Genomic DNA, 15,130 nt, shown 5'->3' with positions numbered 1-15,130 from the left:
GGAAGGAAGGAAGGAAGGAAGGAAGGAAGGAAGGAAGGAAGGAAGGAAGGAAGGAAGGAAGGAAGGAAGGAAGGAAGGAAGGAAGGAAGGAAGGGAAAAAAGATTACTCTGTTACAAATATGAATGCTATGGATATAGGTTTTGAGTAATAAGACACTTATAAACCAGTGAAAATGCTTGTCAGCTCTGGGAGAGGAGAGGAAAGAAGGGAGGGAGAGAACATGAATCATGTATCCCTGGAAAAATATTCTAGAAAATATTAATAAATTAATGTGGAAAATTTAAAAAAAAACACTAGGGGAAAAAAAGCAGTACAGCCTCGTTTTTTTCCACAAGTACTCCAAAAAAAATTTTTTTAATAATGAGATTAATAACATTGAATATCTAACAGAAGTTCAGTGACTTGCCCTGGTTCGTAAAACTAGAAAGCATCTGAGAATGTTTTTGAACTCAAGCCTTCCTGACTCCAAAAGCAGGTCTCTACCCACTTCTCCAACAAAGACAGAAGAATACCAACAGATTGTGCGGTGAACAAGCAATCCAAAGAACAATGAGAGTGAGTCATTTACCCATCCCAGGTCAATATAGGGAAAGAACTATAGGGCAGGGGCACTGGAGAAAGGATTTAAGGCCAGTATAGTCTTGTAGCACCAACATTAAAATGAGGGTCTATGTCTTTGAACCAGATATGGAACCTAGATAAGGCCATGTGTATTAGTCAGGGCCCAGGAACTGAAACTCTAACCAGAAACTGGGTGACAAAGCCAGTGAAGACTGAGTTTAAATCTATAATTGTGTGTCCTGGCAAGAGATAGAATCAGAAAACCAAAGATCCAGCATAAACAGATCTGAAATAATATACCTGTTAGAGACCAGGATCAGGAGGAAGGAAGCTGGCCAACAGGAGTTTGGGTCAGCAGGAGGGCAGTGGTCAGATTTCACCCAAGATCAGATAGCTAAGGGTATATTTGAAAGAATGCCTTAACAACCTTGAGGAGAACAGCACTTAATATGCAGAAAAAGCAGCAACAAGATCCTAGTATATACAGATCAGGACTAAAAAAAAAAGCCCTGATATATCCTCAAGAAGTCTTACATAGAGCCTGGCTCTAACTTGAAATCCAGATATAGGAAGTATTGATGTAAGAATGAGTAAATAAAACAAAAAGCATCCATGATGAAGTGCTGTTAAGGAGCAGGGACACTCAAGACCAAAATCAAAAAGAGAATAATTCTGCAACATTTATAAGCAGTCCCAAACAAAAATCCAGTTTATACACAAATTCAGCTAGTTTTAGAAAAACTAGCTATTTTTTAAGTTAAAAAATAATTTTATAAATGAAATGAAAGTACTAAGGAAAAAAATTTAGAGAGTTGAGAGTTATGGAAGAAAGAACTGAAAAAGTAATTATGCACAAGAAGTACAAAACCTTAAAAAAAAAGTACAAAACCTTGTTGAAGCAACTAATTCCATAAAAATTAGAATGTACCTGGTTGAAAATAATGATTTGTTGAGACAATAAAGATTAAAAGCAAACCCAAAATAATTTTTTTAAAAAGAAGAAAATATAACACATTTCATCATAAAAACAATTGGCCTGGAAAACAGATGGATAAAGAATATTTAAGGATTATTAAACCATATGAAAGCCATAGCCAAAAAAAAAAAAAAAAGAGCTTAGACATCCCATTTTAAGTAATCTTGGGAAACATACCCAGATTTCTTAGAAGCAAAGGAGAAAGGATAATCCTTTAGTCACCTTCTAAAAGAAACTCTAAAATAAAAATTCTCAGGAACATAATAGTAAAAATTCAGCTCTTTTTCAGGCCAAAGAAAAGAATCAAGAAGCAATAAAAAAGAAAGAATTAATGTACTGAGGAGCCACAGTCAGGATCACACATGATTTGGTTAGTTACCACTAACCTGGTGCAGAGAGCTTGGATATTCCAGAAAGCAAAGGAAATAAGATTACAGAACTAGATTTCCAAGCTTTCCTTGATGAAAAGACCAGAACTCTGTAGAAACTTTGAAGTTCAAACAGAGGAGTTAAGAGAAACATAAAGAGGTAAATACAAATAAACAATGATAAAAGACTAAATAAGGATAAGCTATTTAAATTCTATTATGAGATGATCTCTCATCTTATATCACTCATATCACTCTCTAGAGTGATAATTATCAGGAGTAATAGAGAGTCTAATTAGTCATTAGGCCTGTGGATGGTTTATTACATCTTAATGATTTTTTAAGAATAGAAAGAGAGAACTAGAGAAATATATGTAGAAAGGGAAAAGGGAAAAAAGTTTAGAGAAAATTATTACACAAGAAGAAGGGGTGAAGAAGAGGAGGCATCAGTGCAGTGAGCAATTCCAGAGTACCAGTTATGAAGAATGCCACCAATTTTCTGACAAAGACATTTCTTTAGGAATATGGTCAATATAGTAATGTGTTTTACTTTTTTAAAAAAATATGTGTTTGCATATGTGTGTATGTGTATACATATGTGTATAAGATGTAACAAATCTATACATGCATGTACCTATATAAGTTTGTGTACAAACACATATAGACATATTTATATACCACACATACACAGATATATATGTCTTGTTTTTCTTTCCTTTTTTTTTTCCAGTGGGAGAGGAAGGGGCTGGGGTTAGAGATAGAATTTCCGACCAACAGCAAAATAAGACAAAAGGGAAAAGATCAGAAGGGATCACAGATAAATAGGACAGCTTTGCAAGTTAAATATTTAACTTATACTTTTTTTTTAAAGCTCCACATAATGTATTTGTATTGCAATACTATTTTGTTCTACAAAAAATGTAGAAATACATTTTTTATTTTGTGTTTTTTGAATAATAATGTTATAAATAATAATAAAAAATGGAAAGGGCAAGGAATAAAATAGCCATTATGTTACAAATATATGAGATCAAAACAGATGAGTAAAATTTCAAGTCAGATTGGCGTGGCCAATCACTGTTCATCCAATAAAATGGCTCCCTTTCGACTTATGGAAATAGTTATTTGTACTTCCTAAAGGGAATAACATCTTCCTTTAAAAAAAAACCCTCACCTTCTGTCTATGAATCAGTACTATGTATTGGTTCCAAGGCAGAAGAAGAGTGGGAAGGGCGAGCCAATGGGAGTTAGGTGACTTGCCCAGGGTCATCCAGCTAGGAAGTGTCTGAGGCCAGATTTGAACCTCTAGGACAGTAGTTCCCAAACTTTTTTGGCCTACCACCTCCTTTCCAGAAAAAAATATTACTTAGCTCCCCTCGAAATTAATTTTTTAAAATTTTAATAGTAATTAATAAGAAAGATAAATGCACCTGTGGCCATCACTGCCCCCCTGGATTGCTGCAGCACCCACTTTGGAAATCACTGCTCTAGGACCTCCCATCTTCGGGACTGGCTCTCCATCCACTGAGCTACTTAGCTTCCCCCCAACCCCTCTTCTTAGTACATTAATACTTTATCACTTCTGATTAGGTCTTATCACAACATTACCCTTCCCCCACCTCATACTTAACTAAAGGTACTGAATTTTGGTCAAATTGTTAATATTCTCTGGATCTTGGTTTCCTTAAGTACAAAATGAGGGGGCTGTCTTGGATCTATGGTCTATGATCCTAAAGCATCATTACTAAATCTGTGGATGACATGAAACCTATGGATGATAAAATGATAATCCCAAAAGTCCTTGGATTGAATCAGTTTTATTTTTGATAAATGTTTATGAAGCACCTACATTGTTAAGAACAATGTGTTATGTTACACAATGGTTGACATAAAATTTTGTTAAAATCATTATCTGGGACAAGATGGATGCCACCTTGATTGACAGGGATGGCAGTTGAGAGATTCGGAATGCTCCCAGGGGCAAAAGTCAGTTGATCCCACCCTATAAATACCTCCTAAGAATTACAGTTGAGGTCTCAGATCTCAGAGCTGAGACTTGAGCAAAGTTCTCTTGGAGCAAGAACTAGGACAGAGAGAGAAGAAGGTTGAAGTGTGGTAGAAGAAGAGGGTAGGCCTGAACCTGAACCTGTAACCTGTGCTAGACTGGTAGTAGAGCTGAGAGAATACACAGATCATCAATCAACAGCTACATCAATAGCCTTCCCTATTCTCTGACTTGGCTGTGGCCAGGTCAGGTCAGAGTTAGTGAGAGGGTGAAGACCTCAAGCCTCTATGAGCGTAGCAATCTCCAGTCCTGATCATCAATTAGCTTAGTAGCCATACCATAGCAATAGGGTTCCCAATCCCCAAACCTATTTCCTTATTATCCTTTCCCCATCAATAGTTAATACAGTGATTTAACAACAAGTACCTTCCTGAGTGGTTATTCTATCACAGCCCTTAGGAAGGGAGAATCAATATGCAGTCAGATACCAAGGTTTCCAAAGCCAATCAATAGCCTATTAACAACTAATCCAACCTCAGGTTGGGCCTAGAGAGGTTAACCATCTACCTAAGCTCTCAAGAGGTCCCAACCTGGGCAACTGTTAGAAGGAAGCCACTGACAGGCTTAACCAACCAAGCCTGTCAGAGAGAGAGAAGAGGGATAGATCAAATTCAATAGCTATTGTGAGAGGAGTGGGTATTCCTCCTTCACCAACTATAGCTGGCTTAGGCTCTGATCCCTCCTTCTTCCATACTATCCCTAAGATCTACACACCAGCCATCCTCTGATATTTAGAAGGAAAATCTCTAAGGAGATAGTAGTAGTAATAGGAAGGATACAAAGAAGAAAGATCAGATTATATATATATATATATATATATACATACATGTATATATATATACACACACACACACACACATATATATATATATACTCAATACTCTTTATTTCTTTTTAACAATTTAGATAAGACTATTTCTGCCTTCATAGAACCTTCATACAAGGAGTGTATGAAGCCCCTACACAAATAATACAATAGTACAATAAGACTCAATAAAGATGTAAATTGATTGCTACATGTTCTGTGAAGGAAAAAAAATGATGGGAAGAATCAGGGAAGATATCTTAGGTGAGGTAAATTAAATTTTATAGAAGAGTTTAGAATTCATTGGGAGGTCAGGGTATTCCTGTTTAGCCAGAGGCACAGAGATAGGAAAATATACAGTATGTGATCACAAAACTTAAGAAAGGAGAAAGATCTTAAGAGTTTGGGAAGCCTAACTCCTAATTTTACAAATAAAGAATATATATACAGAGAAAGTGGCTCGTCATCCAACTCTGTAGAACTAGCAGAAATAGAGCAGTTTTAGGAAGGAGTTTCTTTAAATCCAGATAGATTCCAAGCCCACCCCCTTTTCCCCCCAGGGAGGCAGGTTGAGGAAAGAGAAAGAAAGACTAACTTTACAGATCTTTTTTATCTCCAGCTTGTTTTCTCTTGGATTTCACTTATAATTTTTCTTTATCTCTCTCATATACTTAATATGTATTATCACACTATAGTTATTTGTTCAAATATATTCATAAGAGAAGGCACTGCCTTATCTAAATTTTGTCCTCTTTTTCAGAGCCTAACACAGTCCTTTTTACCCCCTGAATAAATAAATGATGGGCAAGGTGGGGAGATGAGGAACAAGGTCAAGAAGAACAACAACTAGCATTTAGCTAATGCTTTGAAATGTGCAAAACCTCATGTTGAATCAAGTTGTTGAATGGGATTGACTAATATTTGGGGCTCTTTACTTTGCGTCCAGAGTTAATATGAATGCATCATTTTGTTGTGGTCATTCAGTCATTTTCAGTTGTGTCTGATTCTCCATGGTCTCATTTGGGAAAGATACTGGCATAGTTTTCTATTTCCTTCCCCAGTTCACTTTCCAGATGAGGAACTGAGGCAAATGGGTTAAAAGACTTGCTCAGGATTATTAAAAGCTATTTTTAAATAGCTATTAAAAGGCTGAGGTTGGGCTTAAACTCATCAAGATAAAATTTCCTGAATCCAAGCCCTGTGTTCTACCCACTATGCCAACTAGTTGCCCTAAAAAAGGAGATCCTTTGATTTATCAACCAAGCAAATATACGTTGTTAGTCATTCATGTTTGACTCTTTTTTAACCCATTTGGCATTTTCTTGAGAAAGATACTGGAATGGTTTTCCATTTCCTTTTCTAGCTCATTTTATAGATGAGGAAACTAAAGAAAATACAGTTAAGTGTCTTGACCAGAGTCACAGAGCTTGTATAAATGTCTGAGGCTGGATTTGAATTCAGGAATCTTCCTTACTCCAGGTTTGGTACTCTGTCCACTATGCTGCCTAGCTTGGTGTTAAATAATTTAAAAAGATAGTTTACCTCACTATAGTAGTTTACTGAATTACATATTTTTTCTGGCATCAAAGAAAATGATTTTGTGAAAAGCTGATTATATTCTTTAATTGGAGGTAAAGAAAGATTACTAGTGCTGTTACTAGAATTTCTCTCTTAGAATCCAAACTTTGGCCATTTTACAAACTATTTCTTTTAACTTGAATGCAAAAGGATATAGTTGTTTGGGTTTATTGTTTTGTTTTATTTTTTAAGGTTTTTTAAGTCAATGCAGTCATTTGACTTTTGAAATATTTATGATTTGAATGAAAATTCTCTCATTTGAGAAATGGATGAAAAAAAAAAAGACTTTGAGGTTGTCCAGAATGAATCCAGATACATTAACCCTTTTCCCTCCCTGATAAAGACTTAATTGCTGTATAGCAGGATGGGTGGGGGTCGGAGGGAAGGAATATATATGTATAATTAAAAGAATACTGAAATGGAAGTCAGAAGATGTGGATTCTTCTCCTTCCTCTGACACCAAATGACTGGCTATATGATCTAGTATAGGTAGGTCCCTTGGTCCCTTTGGGCTTCAATTTCATCTTTAAAATGAGAGGTCTACACTAGATCTCTGATCTCCCTTTTTATTCAGATTCAGTAGGAACAAAACCAAAATTTTTTTTCCATTCTGCAAACTGGAACTATAAAAAAGCAACCAATATCAAGCAGAAGGAGATCCTCCTCTGACTATCTGATTATTTCCCTAGGAATAATCATCTGTCTGAGACATCTATTTTACCATGGTCCTGTCAAACCCTCTATAATGCATAAGATTCCCCATTACTTTTAGTTCTTCTTTCATTCCTTGTCTTGTTTCTAGTGGGAGTTGCTGCAAATGAATTCAAAAGTATTAATGGGAGTCGTTCCAGAGGAACTATATTGTCATGTACCCAGATCACTTCTAGTACAAATAATTTAGCACTATGGAGCACTTAACCCCCTAGCCCTTACCACTCTTCTGCCTTGAAACCAAAACAGAATATTAATTCTGAAGGAAGGAAGGAAGGAAGGAAGGAAGGAAGGAAGGAAGGAAGGAAGGAAGGAAGGAAGGAAGGAAGGAGAAAAAAAGCTGTGTAATGTAGGGGAAAGGGTACTGGACTTAGAAATTTAGATGCCTGGTTTCTGACCTTGGGTCTGCCATTGACTGTGTGTGGTAAGTCATTTACCTTTCTAATCCTTAGTTTTTTTCATCTGTAAAATAAAGGATTCAGTTATATTGGAGTCCTATATAAATCTAAATTCTTATGTGCTTTAATTTACAAATTTTATGGTGTCATATAAATTAGAGTAATATATTTTTTTGCATTTTAGTTCATTTTCCAGAGACCCAGATACTCCTCTAGTCAAATGTTCTAAAACAGAATTCTATTGGTCCTTTCGGCAAGGAGTTGGTATTAACATATATACCAATTATACTATTAGAATACAGTCAATGAACAGCATTTTTTAAGCACTTATTTACCAAGTACTGTGCTAGAAACAATACACACAATCCAACCAAAAATTAAAAATAATAACAATATATGTCCTTAATTTCTCACCTCTAAAGAAATCTCAATTAAATAATTAACATTTATAAATAAAAAGTGCCAAAGTACTTTGAGATAGAGATAATAATAATAATAATAATAATAATAAAGATAAAAAAAAGAATATAAAATTATAATTTAAAAAAGTTCCTTTTCTAAGACAGTTTTAATTCAGGAGACTTTCCTTGCCCTTATCTACAAGAATCTTTATCTTTAAAGCTTCTAATTCTTAATCAATCAGATGTAGATCATAAATTCAAAGGCAGAGAGAAACAACTAATAATCATACTTCTAATTTGTTTTAAATTTAGAAATAGAAATGGCATTTTTAGGTCTATCTTATTCACATAATCACTTAATTTTCCATTTCATTTTTACCAACATAAAAAGGTATAATTTATTCTGAAGTAGAATTAATGATCCTATCAATTTGTATAAAATATTTTCCATAGTAGGCTTTGGGAAGAACTTTTACCATAGCCTTTTGATTTTTGACCTCATTCCATGAAATAAACTTATAAATATGTTTACTACAATGAGAAGGATGGGTTAGGAATAATTGTTTCTATATTTTTCAAAGTATGGGTTCAATTAATTTTAGGAATTTAACAAGTAATACTTATATTGGTTTTGACCAAATGAGTTATGACAAATTAAAAGGGCATAAATTGGTATTTTCAAGATTCCTTATAAAAATGCTAATCTAACCTATCTCCATTCCAAATGACAAGGTAAAATCAGTATAGTGACATAATGATGTGATTATCCTGTCATGGAAAAATGAAACACTTTGACTATGAATCTTTGCAATGTCAGTCTAATCTCAAGTTTAATACTTCAGTTTCCTTCTATTACACGATAGAAAGGATCTGTAAATCATATGCAGCTTTCCTTGTCAGTTATCTGCAACTACACTGATTTCTTGACTTGTAACTTCTTTGTTTAAAAATACTTTAATAAGCTCCTAATGATCTGTTTTAAAATTTATAGCAATAGTTCTAAGGATTGAGATCATAAAATCCTAGTTCTTAGAGTTGGAAGGGATCATGAGCCCATGTAGGCCAATTTCCTCCTTTTACAAAGGAGGAAATAGAGGTTTAGAGATATCAAGTGATTTTGTTGGAGGTCACTCTGGCAGTAAGCATAAGAAGCATGATTTGAACCTAGATCTTTGAATTCTGAAACTTGTCCTTTTTTGTTATCCTAATTCACTGTCTCCTTTACAACAAGCAAGAATCAATTGGACTAGGAAATATATGGGGAATAAACAGTGATTCCTAGTCAAAATGTAATAATCAAGGGGGTAGGTGGGTGCCAGATCCAGAGATGGGAGATCCTGAGTTCAAATCTGGTCTCAGACACCTTCCTAGCTGTGTGCCCTTCACAAGTTACTTAACCTCCATTGCCTAGCCTTTACCACTCTTTTGCCTTGAAACCAATACATAATATTAATTCTAAGGACTTTTTAAAAATGTAATAGTCAAGAATACAGGATAGAATATGTTTAGAAAAATCTACAAATATAATAAACATCAGCTCAATGTTTCATGTATCAGTGGTTCCCAAACTTTTTTGGCCTACCATCCCCTTTCCAGAAAAAATATTACTTAGCCCCCTGGAATTTAAATTTTTTTTTAATTTTAATAGCAATTAATAGGAAAGATAAATGCACCTGTGGCCATTACTGCCTCCCTGGATCACTGCAGCACCCACCAGGGGGCGGTGGTGACCACTTTGGGAATCATTGATGGAATATGACATTTAATTGTTTTGAGAATTTGAAAATGAGTATGTACTTGCTTCACTTTGCCAAAAAAGCCTAACATGAAAGGAAAAAAGTATGTAGCTAAGTTAAATGATGCCAGTTTGGAATTTCCTTTTAACATCTTTCTCCAATTTCTATTACGCTCAGATTTAATTTCACACTGATGTTATCATTGATTCAGCCACAAATATTTTATTTTGAAGATTTTTCCCCCAAAATCTTTCCAATACTCTAATTTATGCTGATAAATATCATTCTAAGATGTACAACAGTTTTCATTTATTTCCATCGAAGCCCACCCTAAAGGAGGAAATAAAGAGTTTTAGTCACAGTCTCTATTTTTTTCCATTTGAATTGTAAACATTCCATTTAAAGTTGACAATTAATAGGTCATTTTCAAAATAGTGGTGCATCATCCCAGTTCATACACAATCCCTTCAGTGGATGATGGGCCTTAAGTATTCAGCAAGTCCCCATGTCCACTCAGGTCATCCACTAAATCTCTTTTCAGGTAGACAGAGTTATATGGGAAGATGAGCTAGAACGAGTCTATAAAAGTCAATTCCATTCACTGTGCATTTTTCAGGCAAGTACTTTAAATGTTGTTCAGAAATTCATTTGGAACGTGAGACAGGAGCAAAGACTGACACCCGGAGTATTGCTTTATGACCATACAAAAGGGCAGCTGACCCTTACCGAACCTTTTCTATATGAAATGGTTCCTAAAGTTCATCAGCACAGTGAAAAATTGTGGTGAGGTCGCGTGTGGATGAGTAAAGCTAAAGCGATGATTGGTCATGGCTCTCTCTGCCATTGTGATTGAGCCTGGACCATGTAAAATGCTCTGTGGGAAAGTGTCAACCTCCTAAATAGGGGCTCAGAAACTTTCAGCTCATTAAATTGCCAGCATTTGCTGCCTCACTTGTCAAGAATCATTCTGTTTAGCAACTCCTGTCCAGTCATATTCATAAACCACATCTTCATAGTTAGCAGATGTCTACACTTAACTGGGATATAACAATATGATTTAGAATAACTGAACTTCCATTTCAGTTTTCACTTGAAAAAAAAATGTCCTATATAAGGGAATGATATTGAGATACAAAGATAAGCATAGGACCCAATGTTTTCTTGAGATACCAAGATAAGTATAATCTAACAGTCTTTCTTAATTTTAAACTTAAAAATTCCCCAATCGTTTAACTTTAAACTGTAACTAGGCTATCCATCTTGAAATAAAATATAGTTTTAATCAAAGACTTTTGCAATTAATTCACTTGAGGAAAGAAAAGTCATTTTAAACTTACAAAAAAAATTTTTTTCTAATAATAGGAGAAAAAATGCTCTTCAAAATATTTCTGAAAAGGTCAGTATCACATCTTTTTTTTCTTTTGAGAATATGAGAAACTTTTAATTCCTTATGTAGAATGAAGCTTATTCACTGTAATTGGTTTTAATAAATCATGATTTTTTTAAATCATAATGTTAAATGATCAAACATTTTTACCCAGTCTGTGTTTTCTCAAAACCTTTATTTTTACTTTCCTTCATTTATGAATATTATTGCTATAGATTTCAATAATAGCCAAGTTGATTTATTAGAGAGGTTTCCTATTAGATCAAAACCAAGAAGTATTGTTTGGTTTGCAGGGTTTCAGGACTTTGATGCCATTAGAAACCTCCCACAATCGCAGTGTGTCTGTGACACACTGTGAATCCTTGGAAACCTCTTGAATGGGATTGCTGTGGTTTTTACTGAGAAATTAGCTCCTTGCCATTGCATTACCAATTAGTTTTCTAGAACACATTAAATCCTGCTGCTTTGGTTTACAGAATAACTCAAGCATTACTGATGAAGCATAAAAACTTACTTGGCAAAGCAGTGGGGGATGCAGGGTGCTGACAGGACCCACCGCAGCAGGTTGAGTAGAATTGTGGGGCTCTCAGAAAAAAAAGTTTGGACGAAGCTGCAGATAAAACATCAATCTCATTGGTTATATACTTATTTTAGACAAAATGCCAGTTGCTTAAAAGTCACTAAGTATTGCCCTCTGACCCCTATTTTATTCTTTTGTAAAATAACAATGCTTTAATATTAAGCTGGGATTAGTCAGATGATCTGTCAAATATTTTTACCAGATTATTTTATCAAGGCTTCCTGGATTTTATAGATTGAAGTAAAATATGTTATGAAACAATAAATATATATTCTCTTATAATATAAATATATATTTATCCTATTCATAAATATGACTCTGTACTCATAGTTGCTAACATAAAATGTTTCGAATATCCTGCAGATCAGGAAAAAATACCTTTGCTATTTTTTTTTATCTTGAGTACAATACATTTAACTATGTATTTACAAAACCTATTTCAAATTTTTATAGTCAGATTCCATAGTTATTGACATTGTAACACATTGTTTATTTTATAACTCAATAAATGAAAAATATATATCCAACACATTTCTGATTACATGAGCAATATGCTAGAATACATAAGAAATATACTGGTATCTATGAATTTATAAAACTTTCACAGGAAGAAAAAAAATATATCTAAACTAAAATCACTTGAAAATATACCATATATATCACTTTAAATTTGGGGTTATTATTTGTTTAAATTTTCAATCACCAATTTGAAGGTTAATATTACTCTTAGAAATGTTTAAAATAACTTATAATCTCCTTTCCTCATAACTCATTTGACATTCAAGTCCCTTTCATGGATAAGGAAAGTTGGGAATAGGAAGTATCTAGTACTTATATTGAGTAAAAAATGAAAATAGCTGAAACGCCTACCACCCAATATGATGTCAAATGAAATGGAATGTTAACTACACCTTTTAAAAAGTAAATATCATTCAAAGCATGATTTTATAATTTTTCAAAAAAAATCATTTTGTGTTTATAACCAAGTGAACCTTTTCTGATTAAAATATATGGGAAAATACATGGAACCAATTCTTCAGTTGTTGTTTTTTTTTACTCTTGATCAGCTTTATAAACCTTAGATCAAACTTTCTTATGCAAGGGTAGAGTGATCTAAACCAAAGCTGTACTTTAAAAATAAGTGGATTTTAAATGTGAAGTGTCACTTAAGTTTCAAAGTTAGACCTCCAGCTATCTCATGTCTAATAAAATAATACCTAATCCTTGTACCCAGTTTTCATATTGTTAGACTAAAACTGACAACCATCAGTCATGAGTTTTTGCCACTTATACATTCAAATGATAAGTATATTTTTAATCTTGATTGTCTTAAGACGAAGATAAATGCATGTATAGAAGATGGCATTAGTATGAGGTGTCAGGACAAGGAACAAGTTACTATTAAAAAATCATCCTTACAAAGAATGTAGTAAATGAGGGATAGGGTCATTTATTTTGATTTAACAACAGAAACTACAGTATGATTTCCTTAAGAAATGTCATTATATATCAGTTATAAATAAGATTGATAATAGGGGGTTGGAGCCAAGATGGAAGAATAAAGCAGAAATTCCATGAGCTCTCCCCAAATTCACTCCAAACAACCATAAGAAATGCCTCAAAATGAATTCTGGAGTGGCAGAATCAACAAAAGGATGAGATAAAACAAATTTTCTGCCCAATAAAACTTAGAAGGTTGGCAAGGAAGGTCTGTCCCACTGGGGTAAGAGAGCCCAATCTAGTGAAGGTGGCATCTGAGCAAGCCAGCAGTAGGTCATACCTCAGCAACCCAGGAGACAAGCCTCTCTCCCAACCTCTCCACTCCCCAACATAATGCAATAGGCAGGCAGACCCCAAAGTCTCTCCTCCCCCCATAAGTCCTCAGGCAGTCAGGCCCCAATTCTCCCAGTTCTTGAAATTTGGGACTGTCCCCCATCCATCTGTAGAGGAAAGTCCAACATTAACACAGAGTAAAAAGTCACAAAACAGGCTGGAAAATGAGCAAAAAGAAAAAAAATTCTTGACCATATAAAGTTACTATGGTGACAAAGAAGTTGAAAACACAACTTCAGAAGAGGATAATATCAAAAGAGCTACATGCAAAGCTTCAAAGAAAAGTTGGAAATGGTATCACTTCAGAAAAGAACTCTTGGTAGAACACAAAAGAACTTCTATAAAACAAATAAGAGCTATAGAAGAAAAATTGGGGGGAAAGAAATGAAAATGATGCAAGAGAATCCTGAGAAAGAGACAGAACAGCTTGATAAATGAAGCATGAAAAACTAAAAAAGATGTACAAAAGGGGCAGCTGGGTAGCTCAGTGGAGTGAGAGTCAGGCCTAGAGACAGGAGGTCCTAGGTTCAAACCCAGCCTCAGACACTTCCCAGCTGTGTGACCCTGGGCAAGTCACTTGACCCCCATTGCCCACCCTTACCACTCTTCCACCTATGAGACAATACTCCGAAGTTAAGGGTTAAAAAAAAAAAAAAGATGTACAAAAATTCACTGAAGGAAAAAACTTCTTAAAAAGTAGAATTAGTCAAATGAAAAAGGAGGCACAAAAACACACTGAAGAAAACAAGTTATTTAAAAGTAGAATTGGTGGAAAAGGAGGTACAAAAGATCAATGAAAATTAGCAATTTTAGCAATTAGAATTAGGTAAATGGAAACTAATGATCCTATGCAACATCAAGAAACAATAAAACAAAATCCAAAGAATGAAAAATTAGAAGGAAATGTGAAATATATCTTTGGAAAAACTACTGATCTGGAAAACAGATACAAGAGAAATAATTTAAGAGTCATTAGGCTACCTGAAAATCATGATAAAAAAAAAAGAGAAATTATTAAGAAAAACTGCCCTAAAATTGTTAAATAAGAGAGTAAAGAGAAATTGAAAGAATCCAGCCATCATTTTTTTAAACACTTAACTTCTGTGTATTAACTCCTTGGTAGAAGAGTGGTAACAGTAGGCAATGGGGGTCAAGTGACTTGCCCAGGGTCACACAGCTGGGAAGTGTCTGAGGCCAGATTTGAACCTAGGACCTCCAGTCTCTAAGCCTGACTCTCAATCCACTGAGATACCCAGGTGCCCCCCATCCATCACTTTTGAAAAGAGATTCCAACATGAAAACTCCCAGGAAAGAACTCCCAGCCAACTAAAAAACACTGTAAGTGGCTAGAAAGAAATGGTATATCATGAAGCCACAGTCAGAATTGCACAGGATTTATCAGGTTTTACATTAAAGAATTTCAGGGTTTAAAACATGATAATAGAGAAGGCAAAAGAGCTAGAACTCCAACCAAGAATCACTTACCCAGTAAAATTGAGAATAATTCTTTGACTAAGGGATGAGGGTGAGAGTAGAATGAATATTTAATAAAATTGAAAATGTTCAAGTATTCCTCTTGGAAGACCAGAGCTGAACAGAAAATTTGATTTTCAAATATAACTCAAGAAAAGGATAAAAAGGTAAATAAGAAAGAGAAATCATAAGGGATTCAATAAGGCTAAATTGTTTACAATCCTACATGGGAAGATGACACTTGTAACTCTTAACAA

General features: G+C 34.5%; 1 protein-coding gene across 1 annotated transcript in view; it reads right to left on the bottom strand.

The window, feature by feature from the left end:
* The window catches only part of DBX2 (developing brain homeobox 2), a 52,015-nt gene that overhangs the window by 13,457 nt on the left and 23,428 nt on the right, over window positions 1–15,130 (bottom strand). Inside the window, exon 2 of the mRNA XM_044679994.1 lies at window positions 11,502–11,597. Within this exon, the coding sequence (XP_044535929.1) occupies window positions 11,502–11,597 (96 nt within the window). The remainder of the gene's footprint in view (window positions 1–11,501; window positions 11,598–15,130) is intronic.

The sequence above is a fragment of the Gracilinanus agilis genome, chromosome 5 (genome assembly GCF_016433145.1).
Source record: "Gracilinanus agilis isolate LMUSP501 chromosome 5, AgileGrace, whole genome shotgun sequence".
Taxonomy (NCBI): domain Eukaryota; kingdom Metazoa; phylum Chordata; class Mammalia; order Didelphimorphia; family Didelphidae; genus Gracilinanus; species Gracilinanus agilis.
This window is presented reverse-complemented; position numbering and strand designations above follow the sequence as displayed.